The 24,650-nt window shown below is 41.6% G+C and overlaps 1 protein-coding gene across 5 annotated transcripts in view; it reads left to right on the top strand.

The window, feature by feature from the left end:
* LMO3 (LIM domain only 3) overlaps positions 1 to 24,650 on the top strand; it is a 72,336-nt gene that overhangs the window by 5,788 nt on the left and 41,898 nt on the right. For all 5 annotated transcript variants that reach the window (XM_068141890.1, XM_068141888.1, XM_068141887.1 and 2 more), the window contains one exon: positions 2,213 to 2,426. In XM_068141890.1, the coding sequence (XP_067997991.1) occupies positions 2,221 to 2,426 (206 nt within the window). In that variant the 5' untranslated portion in view covers positions 2,213 to 2,220. The remainder of the gene's footprint in view (positions 1 to 2,212; positions 2,427 to 24,650) is intronic.

Genomic DNA, 24,650 nt, shown 5'->3' with positions numbered 1-24,650 from the left:
TTGCATGGTGCTTGCTCAAGACAAGATGCATGTGTTCATTCCCAAACTGTCACAGACTTACCGAGGAGCCCTGAGCTCTGGATCTCATCCTTCCCATGCAAACAAGAAACAAGTCTGTAGGTGGTGTAGGAGTTAGGAGAGTAGCAGTGATTGGGAAGAAATGGGAAGACAGCAATGCCATGTTTTGTTCTTATTGATAGAAAATGACAGACTTTACACTTGTTATGAGCTTTACATGTTGCACAGCAGTACTGCCATGGCACTTTGGGGCACCCACTAGGAGAACTGTCTCCATGCAACCGAATGGCTAATTTAACAGATAAACCTATCACTCCAAAATGTGTAATAGTGAACTGCAAAGAGGGGAACAAGGTTGTTGTGCTCATCTGTCATCATAAGAATTACTATTACTAATTCAGTGATCAGCTTCATGGGTGAAGCTTGGGAGTTCAGCTTGGTAATCCTGGAAGGTCTCAAGACTGGCTTTACAGTCCCTGAGGTCCACATGAATTCCACATATGCCTATGTGTACAGATCCCTGGGACACCTCAGCTGATGTAGCATTTAGTCTCTTGTCTTTGTAGCTCTAATATCTATAAAGTCACACTTGCTTCAAAGCTAGCACTCATTTCTGTGTTTTGTTTATGAGAGCTTTTAAAACAAAACAAACAAAACCCCAAACTGCAATTTGTTCCCATTCTATCTCCCTCAGCCTGCCTACCAGCAGTGGTGTATTAGAGCACCAACCAAAATCTGTTGGTTGAAGTTGTGACTATAAAGCTTTCTTAACAGTAGGCAGTAGAACATTCGTGATGAGGAGCTCTTGAATTTACTTTTCTTTGTTATGAGACTCTGGTTGACCTTTCCAAGTCTCTGCATAATAACAGGGTGCCATACCCTGAATTTCAAGGTAGGATTTTCTTGTTGGCAATAGCATTTGTTCCCTGGTCTTGACAAATTTTCATTTAAGCATTCAGATGCACTCTAATAAGTAGCTTCTTGTTGTTGCTGTTATATTTCCGACTGGCTTTAAAACAGTCAAACTATGTGTCAGTTCTCTCTTTCTCTCCGTTGACGTCCAACCAAACATCTGCAGGGCTATGATTTTTGCTTACTCTAAGAAATGACTTTCAGAGAATTGGTCTGAGTGTAATGGGATGGCAGTTCGTGTGATTAACCAAGAGACCAGACTGTAAGCACTTTGGGGCAGTGACCTTCTTTCCCCATTTACTGTAAAACTGAGGGTAATCGATTTTTGTATGGATCTCTGGAAGCTGGCTGCAGTGCTCTGCATTCCGTTGCTCAACTGTGTCCCGCTTTTACCGGTTCCCTCCCTTAAAACAGTGCTTCAGGCATTTGAATTTTTATTTAAATACTCTGCTATTACATCAAAAAAATATGTATTACTTGATGGACACTACTCTACTGCTTGTCCCGAGCTAGCTGTTGCCTAAAATTGGGATTGGGAAATGGGGCAGAGGATTTTTTATGTATTTATTTTTCCTTTACAAACTAGTAATTCTCTGACCTTTTACAGATTATTTAAAATCAGATTTTTCAGGTGGTCCTTCACTGCAGATTGTGTCTAAAGTACTGGAATCTCTGCAGATGTGATTGCTTCATTCGTGTGCCTAACGAGAACTGAAATTTCAAAAACTGAAATGCACCCTCCCCAGGTCCAAAACGCCTGTGTCAAACCTTCCTGAAACTCCAGCCCTGTGTTTCTAGCAGTTTCTATCTTTTCTTCTTTACAATCTGAAGTGCTTTTATATTTCATAGAGATAGCTGAATCTTCATATTTGGACCTGTTTGCACTGTGTTTGCCATCATGCATATGCTATATAATTAAATTTGTTGTTGCTAAATATTGGATACTTGGGGTGAAAGTGGATGATTTTTCAAGTAAACTGTTTTAATGATTTTTTTTTTTTCATTTTAACTGTTCAATCCTATTTCTTTTCAGCAAAGAGACCAGGTAAATGAGGTGTTAAAGAGAAGCTGTGGCGCTTAGAGCAGTGGAAGTTTCTGCTCTCTATCTTACCATTGTTTTCAGCTTGCTATGGACCACCTAAGTTATTTTATCCTATCTGTACAATTTCCTTTTTTAATTAGCTGGGTGTTGGTGGACCAGTGAGGTGGAGGAAGAACCGGGCAAGTCTTGCACTCAAGTGAATATCTGTTTTCACCCTTCTCTTGTCTTGTTACATTGCAGGTATACAAATGCTCTCAGTCCAGCCAGACACCAAGCCGAAAGGTTGTGCTGGCTGCAACCGTAAGATTAAAGACCGGTATCTTCTAAAGGCCCTGGACAAATATTGGCATGAAGACTGCTTGAAATGTGCCTGCTGTGACTGTCGCCTGGGGGAGGTGGGCTCTACCTTGTACACCAAAGCCAACCTTATCCTTTGTCGCAGAGACTACCTAAGGTAGGCTATGTCCTTCTTAACGTTCGCTGACAAACTTGTTACACATGCTTAGCCCTTCCTGTGTAGTCACTGTGACAGAAGTGACACTTGAGCGCTGCGAGGCTGAGTGTATGTGGAGGATGAGAAAACAAATACAGCAGTAGGGAGATAAGACTAAAACCTGCGGCCAAAAGTACATGTTAACCAGGTGGTTACCAACTTTCTGAGGCTAATGCTAGGGTCCTGTCCTCAGAGGATGAGGAGAATGGAGTAACCTAACCCCCCATGATGCTTGTCACAGCATTGTGGTCCTGGGAAGCTAGTGGTCTCCAACTCCTCCTCGCAATATGGTGATGGCCAGGTATAGTGGCCTGAAACCACACACGTGAATTTCATCAGCTCCAGTGCAGGGTTTGAACTCTGTGGCGAGTGCTTCATTCATCTTTGCTTAGCCACTTTCATGGTCTTTTTACCGAGGATTTAATTTGTGGCACTGGAAGTTTTTATGAATTTAGATATTTGAAGCTGAATCAAGGTGACCAAGTGTCTTCCACATGCTAAATCACCATGTATCTAATCTGCCTGAATCCAGTCTGTCCTCATCTAACCTGGTAGCCTAAGTGGAATGCTGGGTAACCTGTTGCCACTTTCAGAGAGAGCAGTCATCTGATTTTCTGTTTTCTTTTGTTCATGGGTACCAATGCTTTCAAAAGTGTTTGAGGTATAATTGATAGCACATTGTTGATGAGCAGTACTAGGCTAGTGGATCTGCAGGTTGTATGTGAATAAATAGGGCTGCTTTGCAGAAGTAGAGTTTAATCAGGAACTTTAGTCTCCCTAGGCTCTCAATTGTCAATAGAGAGAAAGAGACTCCTCTGGGGTGATTCAGATCACCCATTTCCTGTAAGAGCACCTTTCCTCCATTCCCTATAGAGGGGGTCTAATGAGACTAGCTGCTCCAGGCTAATGTGAACTTCTGGGAATACTTCCTCTGCCCCTATGGTGAAGCCTTTTCCTCTTAAAGGGGCATTCAAGTCAGTAATACATTGGGGAAAAATTAAAATTCTTCTTGAACACATTAACTTACAAGTTCAGATTAAGCAGAGGTACCAAGTAGGAGATTCCCATACACTGATCAGTTCCTAAGTTGTGCAGCATGGGTAGCTTGAAACGGGAATCAAGACTAAGGCATTATTAATAAGTGTTGGTACCCTGGCTTCCCACACCACAACTTATTTTTGTTGGCTTGGAACAAAAACTTTGCAAACATTGTATATTTGTTGAGCTGGGGTTGCAAGGCAGATCAGTGTTCTTCAGGCATGGACTACTTATTGGTAAAACCCACTCCTTTACCCTTAAACTCTGAACTGAATGCAAGGTCAAGTGGTGGGAATTTAGCATAGAGTCTGCATCCATTGTGTTAAAACTGCCAAAGAACTAGATAACAAAATCTAACTTCTAAAAACTGGCAGGGAACTGTTCTAACAGAATTGTTGTACGTGAACATAGATGACTTGTGATCTTAAAGCATGTGTCTATAGAAAGGAGTTGGAAAGGCTTCTTGGGGGAACATAACATTTGTCCTTGCTTTTAAAACCCATTTTAAGATTCTTTCTACAAGTGCTTGCAGGAGTGAGAAAACTTTACTATGGCTTTTTCATCCACTCAATCCAGATTTACTGGAAGCTTTGAACTTACTGAATCTCCCAAGTGCTGGTGCAGCAGATACAGTGTTTTAAAATCAAATGTTTAAAAACAAAACCAGGAGAGATCTAGTAGTAGAGATACGAGCAAAGCATTTTCCTAGCGCAGCTACACGCACACAGAGTCCTTGAAGATCTAACAGGAGGGAATATTTTGCTAAGAGAGTGTTAAAACTTATACTAAAGATTCAAAGGAAGGAAACTTTTAAATTTATCAGGACCACATTCAAAACTGCTGTTTCGGTTATTTGTTCATACACACTACTTTGCACCAGTGAAACCAGCAAACATGGTGGTGGGGGGAAGGCATCAGATTGTTGTCTCTGGGTTTATCAAGTCTTAATGAAGCTATTTTGTCACAAGCATTCTTTTAGTGATTCTTTTAAGTGCATAGATTTAAACTTGGTATTTACACTAAACTTCAAACTGATGCACTTAAGGTAATTGCAGATAGTCATTTGCCTCATTGCATCTTATCTACTTAGTTATGCAGTGAACCTATAAAAGTGATCTTTTTAATGCTAATGTAGAAACTAGTTAAATGTTCTCTAGCTTTGTAGTCAAATAAGCTTTCATATTTAGTAACCCACTTGATATGAATTTAAAGAACAAATTACTTTGTACTAATGATCAGATTAGGGTTCGATTGCAGTTTCCAACTATCCTCTTAATTTTTATTCTTTTTAGCCATAAAGGGAGCCTTTGCTACATATAAAACTGTTCTGGCTTCCTATTAATTTATGTGGTGCCCTCTAGAGGATATGTGGCTTGCTCGATACTGTAAAGAGTAAAATTGGTTATTAACTTGTCTCTCTGTGTTCATTGTGTCTTTCAATAAGACAGCCATTCCACAGATGCTAGAAGCAATAACGTGGCCAGTTTGGGTGCTTTAACACTCACAGTTAAAATTAGTAAACTCTGTGACTGTATTTTTGGCTATTTGCAAAGGTAATTCCAGCGTCTCCTAGAGACGCCTGCCAAAAAGCTAAATGCTCTCTCAGCCCTTGTCTGTGCTTGCATTCTGCATTTAAGCCCTGAGATACCCTCTTTGCTGGGCTTCTAATAAACACTGTGTTATCTTCAGAACTTCAAAACTTGCTTTGCTCTGGCTCTCTCCTTTTGTGAAATTAGTTAATTTTACTATATCAAAAGCTTTTTCTCTAAGGCAGGGGTTGAGGCAATGGAAGAGACCTTTAATGAGGTAAGGAGCTTGGAAGATGCTTTGGGTTTGAGAGGCTTTGCTGTGGAATCTGATTCATGTCAGTCACTCCAGTGGTTTCAGAGGTGGCATTTGACACCACGGGTATTAGGGTGGCCACAACCGGTATGAGTTCTGTTTTGTTAACAAGGATGAGAACGGACTAGAGCAGGGGAAAAAAAAGGACTCAATATTAGAAGTAACACGCTCTGTGAAAATGATATGCAGAGTGTAATTCCCCCGCAGGCTTCTGTCTCCTGCTTATACACTCTTGGGTTAGAAAGTGAAGACTCAATTTAAGGAACTTAGGTTTATGCCAGTATTTCAAGTCCATTTACAGTAAGTGAAATATGTAAGAAAGGTGTGGGTTTCCCTTCATCTCTTTCCCCTCCCCCCCTTCTTCTTCCTTCCAGAGCTGTACAGTGACATCTTAATGTATCAGCCTATCCTGCCCTGTCCTTTCCACTGACTGGCAGCATGTCCATTTGCAAGCACAATATTCCCTTTGAAATCTGTCATTACTGCCATTAATGACCAGTTGTTATGCTAACAACCGTTGGGCTGTTAACATGTCAAACTGGTTGTTAACTGGAATGTTATTACTTATTTAAGCTGCAGGTATGAGTTGCATGAAATGTGCTTTGGTTGTGCGTTCTGAACTGCTTCTTCTCAAAACAGCGGGGAAACAGCAGAGCATTTGCCTTTGGGGTGCCAAGGGACTTGCTTTCTACTCCATCTGCTCATTTGATTTTGTGTATTTGTGAGGCCCTCCTATCCCTGGGCAGCCTCCTAATTTCAGGTGCCTCTGTGTGCAATCATGTCCCTCAGCCTTGCAAGGAAACGGGCAGCCACAGATATTTCCAGATGCACGGTAATGCCTGCCACATATTTGAGATTAATATCTGGCCTCTAAAAGTGCAAAATGAAAGACCAACAATTACATGTAACTCAGTTGTATTAAATAATGAGCTTCCTCGGATGCAGCGAAAATATGAAAGTACAGCTGTGTGAAGCTAGTAGCAATGTAGGTCAATCACCCTTTTCACTTAGGTTTTTAACTACGCAAACCCTGCTGAGCGACCAATGACTACAAAGTGCTGTTTCATTCCTATTTAATTTTGGCAGCATTTTACTGAAGAGCAGGCATTCGTGCAGCTAAATTATCTTCACCACTTCTAGTTTTAACTCCAGCTCCATGACACTAAACGGTGGAGTGGGTATCTCTTAGTAAACACAAAGAATATGGTTTCTAATTGATTTTTGTGATTATTATTATTTCTCTTTTTTTTTTTTTTTTTTTTTCCCCTATTGTGACAGTTTAGGCTGTGCCTTTAAGAAAAGATAGCTGCACTATGGAAATTGAATTAGAACTTTTATCACTTTTATTGCTTTTTGCATAATTTTCCTAGCTAGGCAAAAACAGATCATAGGAAGAAAAAGATTGAAGCTAATACACTGGGGTGGAATTTTGGCCCTTAGACACATCTAGAACCCTATTGAGGATGGGAGAGGGTAGAGATACAAAAGTCTACCCACCCCCCCCCCAGCTTTGGTATTGGTTTTGCTCATAAATGTACTGTAGGCTTTGAAAGTACCACTGAACAGCTATGAAAATGAGTAGATCCCTATTCCTGACGACAGGGGCGGATCATGTTAGGGTTTTTCTTTGCCACTTGCTGGCTTGCAGACCTGAGGCAAGCCACCTTTTTGAAATGCATATATTGGATGAGACCTTGTAAATAATGAGACATGACCACAGAAAGCACAAGTATTCAACCCTAAGCCTTGTAGAGATGCTGCCTTTGTAAAATATTTAGCTTGTGAAAGGGTGCAGACTGGAAAGAGTAGAGTTTAGGAAGCAGCCTTTTCCTGTACAACTGCTCGCACTCTAAAGGCAATTATTATTTAAAAATAGTAGATTATTGTGTAGGAGTGCTTTAGACTTCAAATGTCTTGCAGCCTGGTACTGTTTATCAGAACCTATTCCTCTCCCTTGTTGTGGAAAGTGCATATTAAATATTGCAAGCACCTAAGTTCTTTTGAATGCGGGTATAAATAGCCTGTATAGGTATTTTCACAGCCACTGGGTTATGTTTTCAAAATGTACATGAATTGTATAATTTAGCCTATTTAATTAGCATTTTCTTAAAGCAATAATGCTCTCTCTCCCACTAACTGCCAAAGGTTTTGAAAGCCTCAAAACACCTTAAGGAGTTCTTGAAGGGATAAGGTTGTGCTACAAAGAGAGTAACGCATGTACGCAGAGTGAATCCCCCCAGCTTGCAAGGAACAGTGGGCTTGATTTAGCTCCACTTTGGCTAGTGTAGCTCGTTCTTATTTTAGTTCATCTGTGATAGCTTTTTAATAAGAGACATTCAATTAAGCTGTTAAAATGGATGTTTAAGTCATGTTGAGTGTACACATTTTACAGCATTTCAAGTTTGACACTCCTCAGTAGTTTCCATGTGCTTCCCTGTATCTGCTGGTAATTTCTTTTTTTTTTTTTTTTTTTTCCTTCAGAGCTGCCAAATTTTTTAATAATTGTGTTATTTTTAGTGGCTTAAAATACACAGTTTAATTTCCAAGAATGTGAATGTTCCCTCTCATAAGGCTTCTTGAAAACCAGATGCTTCTTGTGTGTTGTCAAAATACCTCATTAATCCCCTGGAAGCGTTCAAAGAATTTCAGGAGACTTTTCAGATGAAAGTATAGTGCCTCTTAAAGCCTGTCCTACAGCTCTTCATTATCTTTCTACAGTACACTGTATTTTGATGGAAAAATTATTTTACTACAAAGATTTTGTCAATACGTAGCAGCTCCATAAGTCTTAATACATGTGGTGATTTGGGGGCAGCCTACGTAGGTCTGCAGAAACAGAGGGGTGGGACAAAGGTCTTGGGGAAAGAGCAACAATTCTTAGCATTTTCTGTAACCTCTTTTAAAAGAAATGCCGCTTTCTTGATTTCTTTCTTGACAATTTTTTGCTCAGAAGTGACTTTGTGACAGTGTTTTTTCTGAAACATTTAAAATTATACCCACATCAAAATGATTTCCTTCAGAAATAAATATTATCGGCTGTATTACGGCATGTGGTTTGACATCCAAGGTTTAATTGGAAACTCTCCATTTGTGGCTAGAAGCAGAGAATTATAGAATGGTTTGGGTTGGAAGGGACCTCTGAAGGTCATCCAGTCCAACGCCCTCTGCAGTCAGCAGGGACATTGTCAAGTAGATCAGGTTGCCTGGAGCTCTGTCGAGCCTCACCTTGAATAACTCCAGGGATGGGACCCCAACCACCTCCCTGGGCAACGTGTTCCGGTGTTTCACCATCCTCATAGTAAAGAACTTGTTCCTAACATCAAATCTAAATCTGCTCTTCTCTAGTTTGAAGCCATTGCCCCCTTATCCTATCGCTCCAGGCCTTTGTAAAGCATATATGAAGCAATGCATCTGTGTATAGTGTACTGGAAGAATATTTAGATCATGCTGTCTAGTACAGAGATACCTCGAAGAAGTTCTGATTTCTCCTGTGCAGGAAATCATTTAACTTGTTTGAAGGTTTGCTTTTTTTTGTTCGTTGTTTTTGGCTGGTTGCTTGGGGGTTTTGTTTGTTTGTTGTGGTGGTGGTGGTTTGAAGGTTTATTTGGGGTTGTTATACTCTGAAAGACAAGTCCCTACTATGTAATGGAAAGGTTCTTGGTGATTTTTGTTATGTTGTATTTGCTGTATCGTTCCCCTGGGCTGTTTAAATGGACAGCATTGGTATACGCTTTCAGATCCCAAAGTTCATGACTTGCTTTCTCTTTAAAATTTCTCACCAAAGTGCTCAAATGTTTTACTAAATTAAATTAGCCTTCGCTATCGCTGTCCTCAAGAATCTGTATTTTGAGTATACCCTGTTAAATGCGTTGTCTTTATTTCATGGCTAACTTCCCAATGGATTCCTTAGTATGATAATGGATGATGTGTTAAATAAATCTAGATAATAGTCTCAAGCTTTTATTATTTTTTTTACCTCTATCAAAATATTTTTGAAGGGTTTTTTTTGACACAGATAGCTGAGGCAATGAGTCTACACTGTCAAGAAGCTTTGCATGTTTTACACCTACTTCCTTGTAATGTAATTCTGGTACTGTTGTTTCACACCTTCCTAAGGCTGCTTTTTGCATATTCTGAATCAATTAGCCTTTGGCACTTGAGTTTCATTGTTTGTGATTGGTACTTCTTAAAATGGCTATGGATATCGGTATCTTCATATTTTAAGAGAAAGAGGCTGTTTAAGTCATCTCTAGAATGTGCTGCTTTTTAGGTTGTACGTATGAATCTATCAATCTGTCTGTCTTGGAGGAAAAAAAGATGGATGGAAGAGCTCATTGTACCTGATCAGGAAAGAAAGAATGAAAGAAAGAAACAATTCTGTAATGGGCTAACGATAACGAACATTTGGATTTACAGAAACTGCTGTTTCTGCTTCTTTTTAATATTTACAAAGGCACCAAAACAAATAAAACCCCTGAAACTTATACTGGGTCAAAAATTCACAAAAGAAGTGCCCGATCTTGAGCAAATACTAGTGAGAATATAAAATGCTTAAACAGGAAAAGTAGTTAAGATAGAATTGATCTTTAACAGCATAGAGCTGAGATATCTTGCCTGCTCGTGTCCTCTCTGCACATCTACCTGCTATGATACTTATGCATGTATGAATGAGAAACCAGGGTGGACTACTGCATCCCACATTACCCAGGTACTTACAGTGTAGCCCTATCCTCTAAACCCAATTCAGATAGACTTTAAATGTATGCTGAAAATTAAGCATCTTGATAGTCCCATGGCACTCAAGGAGGGTAGTTGCAGGCTTGATTTGAGCACATGCTAAAAAGTCACGTTGAGGTGCCCGTATAGCAAATGCACAGTTCAATCTCTCTTCCAGCCTCGTATCAGAATTGCAGCTACCAGCAACTGGAGAGTGTTTGGCACTTATTTTCCTAAAAGTAGAGTGGCCTCAAGTTTTAACTACAAAACATTTCCCTTTGGGATTAGAGTGAACGCTGTTTATCAATCATAGAACAAAGTACAACACGAGAACTTTTTTCTCTAATGGAAAAAAATCTCTACTTTTACGAAAGAGAATAGCGTGTTCAGCTCTGGAACGACATTCCTCTGGAAATCCTCCTGCAGTGACGTTCTGCAGTACTGGAGTTGGAGCTTTTAGTTTTTCCTTTTGCCAAAATAATCGTGTCTTATGTTGGCATGTAGCGGATGACAGTGAGAACTGCACAACCTGCAAAGATAAAATTATTTTGGAGGGGGCGAGAGCAGAGAACATGAGGGATTTTACTCTTTCTTTTCTACATTTGGAGAAGGTGAGAGTGAGTGAATAACTGAGAAGTATATGTAGAAGTGAGGATGTACTGAACTAATTATGAAGACACTATCCTACATCAGGTAGCAAATCACAGAATCACCAAGGTAGGAAGAGACCTCAAAGATCATCAAGTCAGTGTCTCCTCTTGTATCGTTGCTTTCATATCACACCTTTGTTTTGAGCAAAACTTGAACATTTAGACATTATGTACAGGACCTACCACTTTTCTCTCTTGATACTAAAATGTGCAAAATGTTTGTGAATCAAATCTGATTTTTGTTCAAGACAAAGCTTCCAAGCCTTTAGGATACCAGGGTCTCGGGTTCTAGTTGTGTGAATAGTATTCATTGTGTTGTAGCCCCACATTAAACTGTATTATTGTTCCACATGGGATAAGAGAAATGCTATCTTTATTTTATAATGCTATTTATTTACATAGACCTTACAAAGAAATATGCATTAAGAAATCTTTATGCAAATACAGATTTAATAACTAATCCCCCCCCTTTAAGTACATCTGCCCTAAGAAACAGAAGAATTTATTGTTGCTCATCAACCCCTAAAAACAATTTCAGTAACAATCACTGAACATGGTTTTGACTTCTAGATAAATTTTTAGGGAAGACTTTCTAGGTAGTGATAAGTGAGTTACAGGCTGTGGGTTAGGGGTAGTAATAACAAATGCGCTCACAATGAATTATCGTCTGTCTTCTCATTTGCTGTCACTGTGCTTGCTTCTACATAAATCTGATTTATTATTTTTTTAATACTTTTTTTTTTCCCCCTGAAGTCAGGACTGTTAGTTTCAGAGCTCCTCCTCCTCCTCCAAACTTGCATTTAAAAATTCAGACTTTGTTTGATTTAGACAGTCTTCCCATAAAGAAACTAATCGCATTTCTCTGCTTTCCTTATTTATGTTAAGCGAGTTTTACACGGAATTCAGAAGTTCCTTGGGTTTGAGATTTGGGGTTACAATAACATCCTCAGAACTTTTTAGGAGAATTCTCATAATCCTAATGTGTCTGCCTTTGTACAAAGTGTCCAGAAAGGAGCTAGGGCAGTCTCAATAAGGAGCCATTCTGTGCTAATTTCTGTTCGCTTCCTTATTTAATTTGCAGTCTAATAGGTTTCCTAACACTATATACTAAGATGACATTAACCCTAATCCTACGAATGTATACTGCCTGCTTAACTTGATGTACCCTGAATAATCCTATTGAAAGCTATGGGGCCTATTAATTTAGAAACATGCCTTAGTGAAGCCAAATATTTAAAATTAGAACAGCTTTGCCTGCAAACTGATCTTGCATTGCTATATCCTTGCTTTTTTCTTTGTGCTGTGATGTACTGTACAACAATTAACTGCTACCCACAGCATGGCATCCCTCTTCTGGCCCTCTGGTCCAGGAGAAGCTCAAACCTACAACTCTGCTCTTGGCCAGGCATCTTGCTGCCCTGTGGAGGATGTAGTCAGAGTTTTGACACCTGTAACAAGCTTGCTCTGTTTCTCTTTGACAGAAAGGAGGGTCATTTGTATGCTAATCTTAGAATAGTTTTGGTTGGAAAAGACCTCTAGTAAGAGTAGGTCCAACCATCACAAAGACCAACCTGGCTATTAAACCATGTCCCAGAGCACCATATCCACATGTTTCTTGAACACCTCTATGGGCAGTGACTCCGCCACCTCCCTGGGCAGCCTGTTTCAATGCCTGACCAATGAACCAGAGCAATGTTCCCTTCCACAGAATCATAGAATCAACAAGGTTGGAAGAGACCTCAAAGATCATCAAGTCCAACCTGTCACCCCAGACCTCATGACTACTAGACCATGGCACCAAGCGCCATGTCCAGTCCCCTCTTGAACACCTCCAGGGACGGTGACTCCACCACCTCCCTGGGCAGCACATTCCAATGCCTAACGAGCCAGGTTTGTGGAGGATCTCTGTGTAAAATTCTATTGTACACCTATGTACATGCATAAATGTACAGGACAACAGAGGTTCAAGGGACACTGTACAAAACCGGGACAGGATAGGGTATTCAACATCAAGACAACACTAACAAACCAAAAATGTCTAGTCTGTCATACATCAGAAAGCATTCAGTCACAACAACCCCATGAATGCCCCAGGCGTGGGACAGTGTATTACATACTGCCCCCCCCCCCCCCCCCCCCCCCCAAATCAAAGTGCTGGTGGGTGAATTAAGGGTCTAACTCTAGGCTCGTCTCTACAACCCCTTGGCAGCTCCTGGGCTCTGCTCTTGACAGTTTCCCGAGAGATAACAAGGGGTAGGAGAAGGGACAAAGCTGTATTCAAACTGGGATTTAGTGCTGATGTGTGTGAATCCTGGATTCTCAATTCACTTTCTCTTCGTATTCCAAAATTGCGCTAATGAATCTGTCCTGTGTAGTTAGCAGCTTCAGGCTTCCAGAAGGCTGGGTTCATTTTCATTAAGCGACCAAGTTCATGCCTTTTGATGCTCCATACGGTCATTTTTAAAAAGTAAAAATCCAGCATGAGACTGAACGCTTCTAACAGGGACCAATAAAAAGCAAATTGAAATACATTCTCTCTGCTCAGAATTTCACTTATTAAAACAGTCTTAAAACCGAGAAGAAACACTGCAAACGTTGCAGCAAATGTGCTGGTTTTAATGAGCCTGGCTGCAGCCTGAAGTTAGCCAAGAGCACTTCCCCCAGCACCTTCTTACCTACTTCAGTCATAATGCAGAGTGAACTGCTAGTAAAGAGAATCAGTGAGCAAAACAAAGAGAAGTGACTACTTTGTGAGCACACAGCCAAGATGGGAGTCTTCTAAGCTTTTTCTGAGGCCTTTCATTGCAATCCCTGATGGTTCCTTGTCAGGGTCTCAATTACTCTGTCTCCAGGTGCAGGACTGTCTGCACATTTTCCTGTAATAGCTAAAGCAGCATCTTGCTATTGCTCTCTATTCCTTGTGTGCAGCTCCTCATCTGATAATTACAGGTAAAGTACACATACACACCTTACAAGAGCACATCTGAAATGTGTTACGGAAGGTGGCAGTGCCCATCGCATGGCTTTAACAGTGTGGTCATGGAGTAGTTTGAAGGTGAGCACAAGCAAAACTTCTTCCTGATGTGGTAAGCAGATAATTTGATACAGTTCTTTTCCCTCCTTTATACAAATGCATGTTCTCTGCTAAGAGGTGCCAGAGGTTTACTCTGGAATAAAAAGCTACTATATATTGGCAAAATTTACTGGAATTTGTCAGATGATCAGTCTTGATAGGAACATACTCTGTGTCTGAACTCTGGAACCAACTGTTCTAAGTAATCTTATTATTAATGTAGTCTTACCATACAATAGAATAGAATTAACCAGGTTGGAAGAGATCTTTGAGACCATTGAGTCCAATCTATCATCCGACACCATCTAATCAACTAAACCATGGCACCAAACAAACCATCCAGTCTCTTCCTAAACACCTCCAGTGATGGTGACTCCACCACCTTCCCGGGCAGCCCATTCCAATGGGCAAATCACCCTCTCTGTATAGAACTTCTTCCTAACACCCAGCCTAAACCTCCTCTGGCACAGCTTGAGACTGTGTCCTCTTGTTCTGGTGCTGGCTGCCTGGGAGAAGAGACCAACCCCTACCTGGCTACAACCTCCCTTCAGGTAGTTGTAGGCAGCAAGAAGGTCTCCCCTGAGCCTCCTCTTCTCCAGGCTAAGCAACCCCAGCTCCCTCAGCCTCTCCTCACAGGGCTGTGTTCCAAACCCCTCCCCAGCTTTGTTGCCCTTCTCAGGACACCTTCCAGCAACTCAACATCTTTCCTAAATTGAGGGGCCCAGAACTGAACACAGGACTCAAGGTGTGGCCTAACCAGTGCTGAGTACAGGGCACAATGACCTCCCTGCTCCTGCTGGCCACACTGTTCCTGATACAGGCCAAGATGCCATTGGCCTTCTTGGACACCTGGGCACACTGCTGGCTCATGTTCAGCCTGCTATCAACCAGTACCCCCAGGTCCCTTTCTGCTTGGCTGCTCTCCAGCCACTCTGACCCCAGCCTGTAGCACTGCATGGGGTTGTTGTGGCCAATGTGTAGAACCTGGCACTTCAATCTTATGCCCTTGGACTCTGCCCATCTGTCCAGCCTGTCAAGGTCCCTCTGCAGAGCTCTCCTACCCTGTAACAGATCAACACCTGCCCCTAGCTTTGTCTCATTTGCAAGCTTCCTGATGGACTCAAGTCCCTCATCCAGATCATCAATAAAGATATTAAAGAACATAGGGCCCATGTTGGCAAATAAACATTTTTCCTCATGGCCTGCTGGAAAAGCAGTTTTGGTCTATTTTTATGTATGTGTGTGTATGCATACACATGTAAGCTTATTTTAGCAAATGTGCAACCACTTCACTATCTTTTGTTTTTTTTCTTCTTCTTTCTTGCCTGATGCTTTTATTTTAAACACTGCTAAGCCTTCTGTTCTGAAGTCCATCTCTTTCTCCCCATAAGCTGATCCTTCTGGTTTTAAGGTGTGCATTTTGGGGAAAGTTAGTTCTTGCCACCAGCTCCTCCATGCCTCATGTTTAGCTTATTGGTGTAATACTGTCAAAATCATGGAAGTAGCGTACTGTTGCTTTTAGCAGAGTATCTAAAAGCTGGCACCGGGACAAGTATTCCTTTTTTCCCCACAAAACAAAAGAAGGGGGAAAAAATGGAGTGGGAAGGGGGTAAAATTTAGAAAATGGTTTCAAGTGTGTTTAGTTTCTCAGAAAACCTAAGTGGAAAGCTCAGGTTTTTTGATGGTATAAGCTTGGAAATCCCTATCCCTGTGAAACACCCCATAACCAAACCTCTTACGTTACAAACTTTGAGTAACTGTTTTATGCATGCTGTTAAGCACTGCTTCTTTGATCCTTAAGCTCTAGCTGTCCTCTTGTGGAACCAAATCTAAGCTAGACCCATTGCACTGGCCTGCTGGGAAAAGGCATTGAAAAGCATGGTTCTGCAGCCCATGTTCTGTGTTACATTCCAGGAATGCCTTGCTTTCCAGGTTGGGTGGACATTCACAGATGGCATCCTCCTGAGAGGAGAAATTAACCAGTGACTTTGCTGCCTGTCTCTTGGTTTATCTCGGGGGGGAAAAAAACACAAAGAAACCAACCAATACAGAGCAATTCCTGCTATTTCAGCCTCACTGTGGTGTTGCTTGTTGAAGGCACTCTTGCTGAGTGGAGGATGCACTGACAAGTTCACGTCTTCCTCTGTTTCAGTGTCTTGTGTCCGGTGAGCACTGTAGTCCTTTCTGGCTTGAGCACTTTCCCTATGGGGACAGGCTGCAAGAGTTGGGGCTGTTCAGTTTGCAGAAGAGAAAGCTCCAGGGAGACCTTAGAGCGGCCTTCCAGTACCTGAAGGGGGCTACAAGAAAGCTCGGAAAGGACTTTTCACAAGATTTTGTTGTGACAGGACACGGGACAATGGCTTTGAGCTGGAAGAGGGCAGATCTGGACTGAAGATTTGGAAGAAATTCTCAGCAATGAAGGTGGTGAGACACTGGAACAGGTTGCCCAGGGATGTTATGGATACCCCCTCCCTACAGATGCTCAAGGCCAGGCTGGCCAAGCCTTTAGCAACCGGGGCTGGTGGGAGCTGTCCCTGCCTTTGTCAGGAGGGTTGGAACTTGATGATCTTTAAGGTCCCTTCCAACCCAAGCTATTCTATGATTCTTCCCTCTGCTGTGTAGGGGAGGCAAAAGTAGGTATAATTCATGTACTTTTTTAACAGGAAGAAGTCAAAGCATTAGCAGCTGCACCTTTTCCTCTGCCTTCCCTGAGATTTCAGCCTGGTAAAGATGACAGAAATGTGACACTGGTGTAGGCAATTGTCCTTCCTCATCAGTAATATTTGGGGAGTAAAAAAATATTAAATTGCAAATTTAAGAAAACTTGTCAAGAGAAGACAACATCACTTGTCACTAGATAAGACCCCTGCTTTCTGTTCCTAAAATTAAATGCAATGATGAAGACTGCTTCATCTAGGCAAACCACTCTTCTGTAGGCTTGCAGTCTTGCTGTCAGTTTTCCATCCTCCTCGTGCTCAAAGGGAGCACCATGAAACTGGATGACTCCTCACTTTTTACCACTTGGGAAAGAGTGACAGTTTGTGTGCTCCAGACAGAGCAGTTTTGCTGCAGGATTAATTCTGGAGATCCTGTGTCGTTCTGGATGTGGGGGTGTGTGAACAGAGGCTGCTCACAGCATGCAGAAGTTTTGGTAATGAAGAACTCCCTCTTGGGAGTAACCCAATCTTTCTTTGCGCTCTGTATCACTGTTGACAAACATCCCACCTCCCCCTCCAAAAACAAAGCAAAACAAACACACAAACAAAAAACCCACCACCACCACCACAGCAACAAAATCCACCAACCAACCAAAAGACCCCGACAAAATGAAAAGAAAAAAGTCTTACCACATTCTACTAACTTCTCAAAAATAAGGAGTTAAGGCACCGACTAGAAAACACATGAAACATCACTGAGGGAGTTGGGGCTGTTCAGTCTGGAGAAGAGAAGGCTCTGAGGAGACCTAATTATGGCCTTCCAGTATCTGAAGGGGGCCTACAAGAAAGCTGGGGAGGGAATTTTTAGGGTGTCAGGGCGTGATAGGACTAGGGGGAATGGAACAAAAATAGAATTAGGTAGATTCAGATTGGATGTTAGGAAGAAGTTTTTCACCATCAGGTTGGTGAGAGACTGTAACAGGTTGCCCAGGAGGTGGTGGAAGCCTCACCCCTGGAGGTTTTTAAGATGAAGCTGGATGTGGCTGTGAGCAACCTGCTGTAATGTGAGGAATCCCTGTCCATGGCACGGTGGTTGGAAATAGATGATCCTTGAGGTCCCTTCCAATCCTAACAATTCTATGATTCTATGATCATATGCAGCAGGTCAGAGGATGGCTAAATTATAGCAGCAGGCATTTGGCTCTGCCGGATTTAAAATGTCAACACCAAGAGGCAGGCTGGGAAAAAAAAAGATCCAGTAAAGGGGCAAGAAAGAATAAAAGCTTGAAGTCAAACAATGTTGGTATATTTATCCTAACATAGCCAATGTCTAGTCATACTCATGATATTTATATTGAATGTTTCTTGTTGTGCTCCTAACTATACTGAGCATGCTGTTGTTGCTGCTTTAATGCAATTTCTAAAGGTCAATCAAGTTAAAGAGTCAGGCTGATGAGATTAGGTATTGCTTTAAAAAATGGCCAAAAGTGGTGTGTGCAGAGAGAGGTCTGAACATGTCTCCAATATAATGCTGTCTGGTTTGCTCCAGGTTCCTGGAGCTTTTCCTGGAACCACTGAGTGAACTGAACTGATCTACTTTAGCTCCAAGTGGCCTTTCTCATTCTCTGGTGATAGCTGAGGTATCTGCATGTTCTTGGGGAGAGATGAGGAAGTCTTCTGGGCACAGGACAAAAACAAAATCACATATTTTTGTGTTTGTTTTGGGTTTTTTTTTTTCATCCTCTGGGGAGCTTTTGCTATCTGGATTGTGTGCAGTGAGCAGGGATTTTTCCTTTCATACATCATTCACATCATGCTGCAGTGATTCCAAAAGTCACACAAGATGAGCAGTTGCTTGCACCAAAGCAGAGAATTTTTAGTTTGTGAGTTTTAACAATGGATGTCAGAGCTTTGTTAAGGCTTCACCCAAAACTTGCAGTGGGGAGGTATGATGTTAGGTGTTGGAGGAAAGGAGTAATGTATCTGAGGATCCATATACAGTAATGACTATGGCAAGATCCAGCATGGGTTTTCCTTTTCCTCCTTGTTCTCCAGCTGCTATTTAAGCTTGGTGCACAAAGAGGGTGAGCAGGTGAGCAGCTTTGTCTACATATTTGAATCTTAATGTAGCATTAGTTGAGGACTTTGGTTCACATTAGGCTATTTGCAGTAATATATTGCTGTAAGCTACATGTGAGGTTTGTGTCTGTCTTCACCCTCACCTGCATTTATTCAGGATTAGTCAACACCTTTTCCAGCAGTTGTGAAGTGTCTAGGATGATAGACTAAAGGTGAAGATGATTTTAGTTTTAGAAACATTTTTCATCTGCTTTAGAGATATTGTAGCAAATTCATGAATCTTTAATTGTTATAGTGAAAAAAATAGAGTGGGTGAGAGCAAAAACCTTTTCTATCAGTGTCACCTATGACTGTTGAAGTTAGACTGACCTTCTGTCAGCAGAGCTGACATGAATGGGTACACAAGGCTCTGGACAGATGGGTGAGCATCTTGTTTTACAGTGATACATAGCAGTTACCACCCCTGTGCCCACGGTGGGCTTTCTGGCTTTGTCTGTAATCTCAAGAAATCAAGCAACCTAATTACCTGGCAGCCTGTACAGATCAACAAGATAGAGTTGTTACTGGTGCCCTGACATTGCATTCATTAGAAATGAAGGAATGCAAATGTGTTAAATTATTACCTTGTTTTGTTTTGGTTTGGTTTCTGTAATGATGTCTCCAAAGGCAGGCTACAAAGAAGACAAAGCTTCTCTAGGAGATAGGCCAACCATTCCCTGTTCAAGCAAGTGACCTTTCAAGGCAAAGGAGAAAGCTACATCTACTATCAGCACCTTTACCAGAACCCATCTCTTAATACCCTGAGCAGTCAAGAAGTACCTCAGGGAACTGCTTGAAAGAGTCCAGCACAGAGCCACAAAGATGATTAGAGGAGTGGAACATCTCACTTATGGGGAGAGACTGAGGGAGCTGGGGCTCTGTAGCTTGCAGCAGAGGAGACTGAGAGGCGACCTCATCCATGTTTATAAATATGTAAAGGGTGAGTGCCAAGAGGATGGAGCCAGGCTCTGCTGGGTGATGTCCAATGACAGGACAAGGGGAAGTGGTGGAAGCTGAGGCATAGGAAGTTCCATGGAAACATGAGGAAAATTTTTTCACTGTGAGGGTAACAGAGCACTGGAACAGGCTGCCCGGGGGGGGTTGTGGAGTCTCCCTCTCTGGAGATATTCAAGACCTGACTGGATGCATTCCTGTGTGACCTGGTCTAGGTGATCCTGCTTTGGCAAGGGGCTTGGACTGGATGATCTTTCAAGGTCCTTTCCAGCCCATGGCGTTCTGTGTATCTGTGATTATTTTTTGTTGTGCAGATGTCAGAGCAGGGAAATGCTCCCCCTTGTGTTGTGGGGGCATGGGAGGGGAAAGGCTGCAGACCTGACATGTAATGTAATGGTCAAGACAGGCAAAGACAAGCTCTGCACCTGGAGGGCTCTGCGCAGTAGCTTTCTGATCAATGTTGGTTGATATGACAGCACAGCAGACTCTCCTTCTGCCTCTGCAGTGCTCTGTGTCCTTTCTGTTCATTCTCAGCCTAGGTTTTCCAGTTATATGGCTGCTTTCTGTGAGGGTGAGGGAAGCCCTGCTGGGAACCTCCCCAGAGAGATCCTACTGGAGGCTAGACAAACTATTCAAGAAACAGTTAAAAGGCCAGTAATTGTGATCCCACTCAGTGCCAAAATGTCAGCCTAAGATTCTTGAAGTTATTTTTGTACCCTCACAGCCCTGCGCTGCTTCAGCTGCCAAAGGAGCTCAGCATAATGTTGACACGTCTATCCGGAACATCTGCTGTGAACTCTCCTTTGGTTCTGCCAAAGCAGAATTTGTAGGATGGGCCCTTGGAAGGGAGTTTATGGTCACATTTCCCCATTCTCACGGCAATCCCCCCTCGGTTGGACGCAGGGCCTGCAGAGCCCATTTATCCTGTTCCAGCCCCTTCATCTCACATTCGCACCTGCAGGAGGGCAGGAATCTGAAAACAGGCTTTGTTATGACAGATATCTCCAGATCTTGTAGCAGATGTTGCTGGTGAGAAGCAATTTTGTTCCAGCCAAACCTTCTTGAGCTCTGCCGAGGAGATGCATAGAGAATCTCATAAGGCTACAGGCTTTGGCAAAGAAACTCAGCATTTACCAGTGCCAGCTACTCTCTATATTTCTTTTTGAAGGCTACGTAGAGCAAATGATCTCTTCTCTGTCTCTGTGAAACAGCTGTAAATTTCTCTTCCTTTAAAACCCCCACCCATTAAACAACGCTGACAATTGCCAACAGTTATTAGATGCAAAATGAACTATGTGCCTAGGATAAAGAGCTGTGTATCTGCCTCTCCTGATCGATGCATGGGATGTTTTGTATGCCAGTGCATTCATTTAAAATATTCCTGGGAAGTAGAAATCCCCGGCAATTTCCATAACAGCCATTTAAAAAATCATATCACCTTTAAAAAAGATACTTGCTCCCTCTTTTCTGTCTATATCTATAGATCATCTATATCCATAGATCATCTATGTCTATATAGATATCTATATCACAGGATGTTTTCTATCTATATCTATAGATCATCTATACCTATAGATCATCTGTATCTATATAGATATCTGTATCACAGGATATTTTCTATCTATATCTATAGATCATCTGTATCTGTAGATCATCTATATCTATACAGACATCTATATCACAGGATGTTAGGGGTAGGAAGCAACCTCCGAAGATCATCGAGTCCAAGTCCCCTGCCAGAGCAGGACAATATCTATATCTATCCATCTCTATCTCGTGACAGGTTGGACTTGATGATCTTTGAGGTCTTTTCCAACCTTATTGATTCTATGATTCTATATCTATATCTGTAGAGATATCATCTACCATCTATATCTATGTCACAGGATGTAAGGGGTTGGAAGGGACCTCCGAAGAGCATTGAGTCCAACTCCCCTTGCCAGAGCAGGACAATATCTATATCATATATCTATATCTATATCTATATCTATATCTATTTCTATTTCTATTTCTATTTCTATATCATCATCTATTTCTATATCTATATCTATCTCCATCTCTCTATCTCTGTCTATATCATCTATATCTATATCATCATCTATATCTATATTATCATATATATCTCCCTAGCTTTAACCCTGTTCTCTGTATGCAGGCTGTTGCTTCACCTTGTGCTGCAGGTTGCTCTGCTTTGGGCCCAGAAGATCTACCCAAGTTATTTTTAGCTTACTTTAAGGCAGTGTTTGTGATAATCCTTTTCCAATAAATGCCAGGAGCTAAAAAGCCTTTCTTCATTTTGAGGAAGGAAGTTTTGCCTTACATTTGGACCTGGGACCGTATTATTTCTGTGTTGCTGCCCAAGGTGTCTGTTCCCTTGAGGGTTAGAAAATGTCCTGTTCTGTTTCTTACAGTAGAGGCAACTAAGATCTTGGGAGCAATTTTCCTACCCCAGAAGACATTTTGTGAAGCAGTGAATTCACCTCAACTGTCTAAAAAAACCTGTCGGTCCTGCTTGTTTTCTTTTCTTATCATGATGATTCTGTCCCAGAGGGGATAGGGGAAGTCCTATTTCTTTAAAGGAGCAATTAACAAGTAAATAATGCCTCACTTTTCTATCTAAGTACTTTTGTGTACTTTGATTTTATTCTTGTGAATAAGTCTCTGCCCCTTACCCACTTACAGTGTTTGTAGTTTAGGGTGCTGGAGGAATGTCACATTAGGGTTCAACAAAGCTGGTGAGATTGCTGAAAGTTGTCTGCGCTCCTGCTGGTCTTTGAAATTGGAGGAGAATTGTGCCAGTGTTGCTGCTTATAAATGCACTCTCAACCTACTGATTCACAAAAAAGAGATGCTGACCCCCACTGCAGATGGCTCACATGAGATTGTATGCACCCATGCAAGAGATGGAGTCTCAGGGGTGGTCCCTCACGGCTAAAGGGCTCTTCCTGTACATCAGCACCAGAAAACCTGAGGGGCTTTAAAGGTAGCTAGGAGTATAATAGTCTGGTTAACTATTCAGCTGCAGCCCCTATGTAACTTTACTGCAGGTTTTGAAGCTGCTGCCATTGCATCCCTCATACTGTAAAACTGCAGAGTTGGGCTGCTTTTCACACAAAAAAAAATTGCCACTTTTCTTCTCCTCTTACTAGGTCCCTATTAAGTGAAAAATAATACCTTTATTGTACAAAGTTCTTAATCCTACTTATTTTGGGGAGAGGGCACTGGGGCACTTGTGTGGTTTGTTAGTTTGTTTGGTTTTTGGTGGTGTTGCTGTTTTTTTTTAAATAACAATGAAAAATATTGGTTACAAGACTGTTAGTTAAGCAGCTCAGCAAGAGGCTTGTTATTTTGTTTTTACTATTAAAATATCCCCTAATCCACCTTGCTGGGTTTCTACCATTCTTGTAATATTCAATCAAGCCCTTGTTTTGTGAGAAATGTGACAACGTATTGTTGGCACTTTACAAACCTACAGCCCTCGGCAATAGTTAATGAGAGGCAGGGTGGTGGGGTTTTTTTTTCTCTCTTGGTTTTTGTTTTGAGGTTGTTGTTTTTTTGTTGTGGGTTTTTTTGGTTTTGTTTTTGTTGTGTTTTTGGTTTTTTTTTTTCCCCTGTGCAGGACACAATGAAATTTTAGACAGATGAATGCTAAGAGAGCCCTATGTACCAAAGGCAATGTTTACTGCATGTAATACATATCATTGTTTGTCTCCTGTAGTGAAAAATACTTGTGTCATGCTGTTAAAATGTACTCCTGACAGAACAGAGCTTGCTATTATAGGGTCCATTGCTTAAAAAAATGATATACTGACAGAAATACAATTTAAGAAAATTTAACACCAAGGGTAGTCGACCATGTAGGCTACTATTAAGGGGCCAAAACTCAAGGCCATGGTTTTATTAAAACAAAAAAAAAAAAGAGGAGAGAGATAGTTTATTTGCTAGTAGTAGGTAAAGTTTAGGGGGAGGGGGGTGGGAAAAAGGAAAATAGAAGCAAGAAAAGGAAAAACCAAATATCAGACTTGCATCCCTTGGTCTCTAGTGTGTAAAAAAAATTAATAGAAGCAACAGTTCAATAAGATTTTATTGTAGGAATGTTGAAGTGGAAACATTTTAGGAACGCTTCAGATTTTTAAACAGTTACTTATGCTGTGGAGCGCTGGAGCGCTGCAGTGCGTAACAAATTGTTGCTGTTGGATGCAAGGCACGCCCAGTGCCTTTCATCAAATGAATAGTGAGACCTGGTTAATTCGAAGCAGTTTGTGCATGCCTCCATATTCTTCTTTGATTTTTAGGAGCATGTTGAGATTAACAGTTTACGGATGTGAGCAAATTCTGTAGTGTTATTTCCCTAGCTAAGCTCGCACAGGTAAATTGTCAGGTGCTTGCTTTGAGCTAATCATAGAATTGTTAGGGTTGGAAGGGACCTCAAGGATCACCTGCTTCCAAACTCCCCTGCCATGGGCAGGGACACCCTCCAGGAGATCAGGTTGCCCAGAGTCAGATCCAGCGTGGCCTTAAAAACCTCCAGGGATGACGCTTCCACCACCTCCCTGGGCAACCTGTTCCAATGTCTCACCACCCTCATGGTGATAGTGGTCTAATCATTCATCACTAATTTTGGTGTAGAATTTGCTTACTTCTCCTTTCTTCACTGTAAATTTCTGATTGCAAATTGTTAATTCATGATGTGCTTTAGTCTATGGGGCACCAACAAGCCTCTTTTTAAAGTATCTGCCTCGTGCAGTTAATTCCTAAAATCACAACTTCTGTCCTCTGGTGAAGAAGCTTTAACTGCTCAAACACTAAAAGGTAAATGGAAAATACTTGGTTTGTCTGGAAAATAAACAGTGTTAAACTGGTAGATTCAGTAGAGTGTACAAATGTGCATATCTGAGCCCTCAAAGCTTGAAAGAGCACTCCCCAGCAGGGTTTGGGTTTGGGTTATGCCTGGTGATGTTGCAGTACACAAAGGCAGCACCAGAGTGGGTATCCTGGCCATGCAAATGTTGGTTTTGGATTGAGTAAACACTGTTAATGCACACAGAGCTTTCACATTTAACAGATGGTGTGCTCTGGGGACAGCTTCTTGCTTGGAGACTTTTGGAAAATCTGGCCAGCAATCTTGAAGATACGG

The sequence above is a fragment of the Melanerpes formicivorus genome, unplaced genomic scaffold, assembly GCF_026170545.1.
Source record: "Melanerpes formicivorus ecotype bairdi unplaced genomic scaffold, bMelFor1.0.p_v2 SCAF_8, whole genome shotgun sequence".
Taxonomy (NCBI): domain Eukaryota; kingdom Metazoa; phylum Chordata; class Aves; order Piciformes; family Picidae; genus Melanerpes; species Melanerpes formicivorus.
This window is presented reverse-complemented; position numbering and strand designations above follow the sequence as displayed.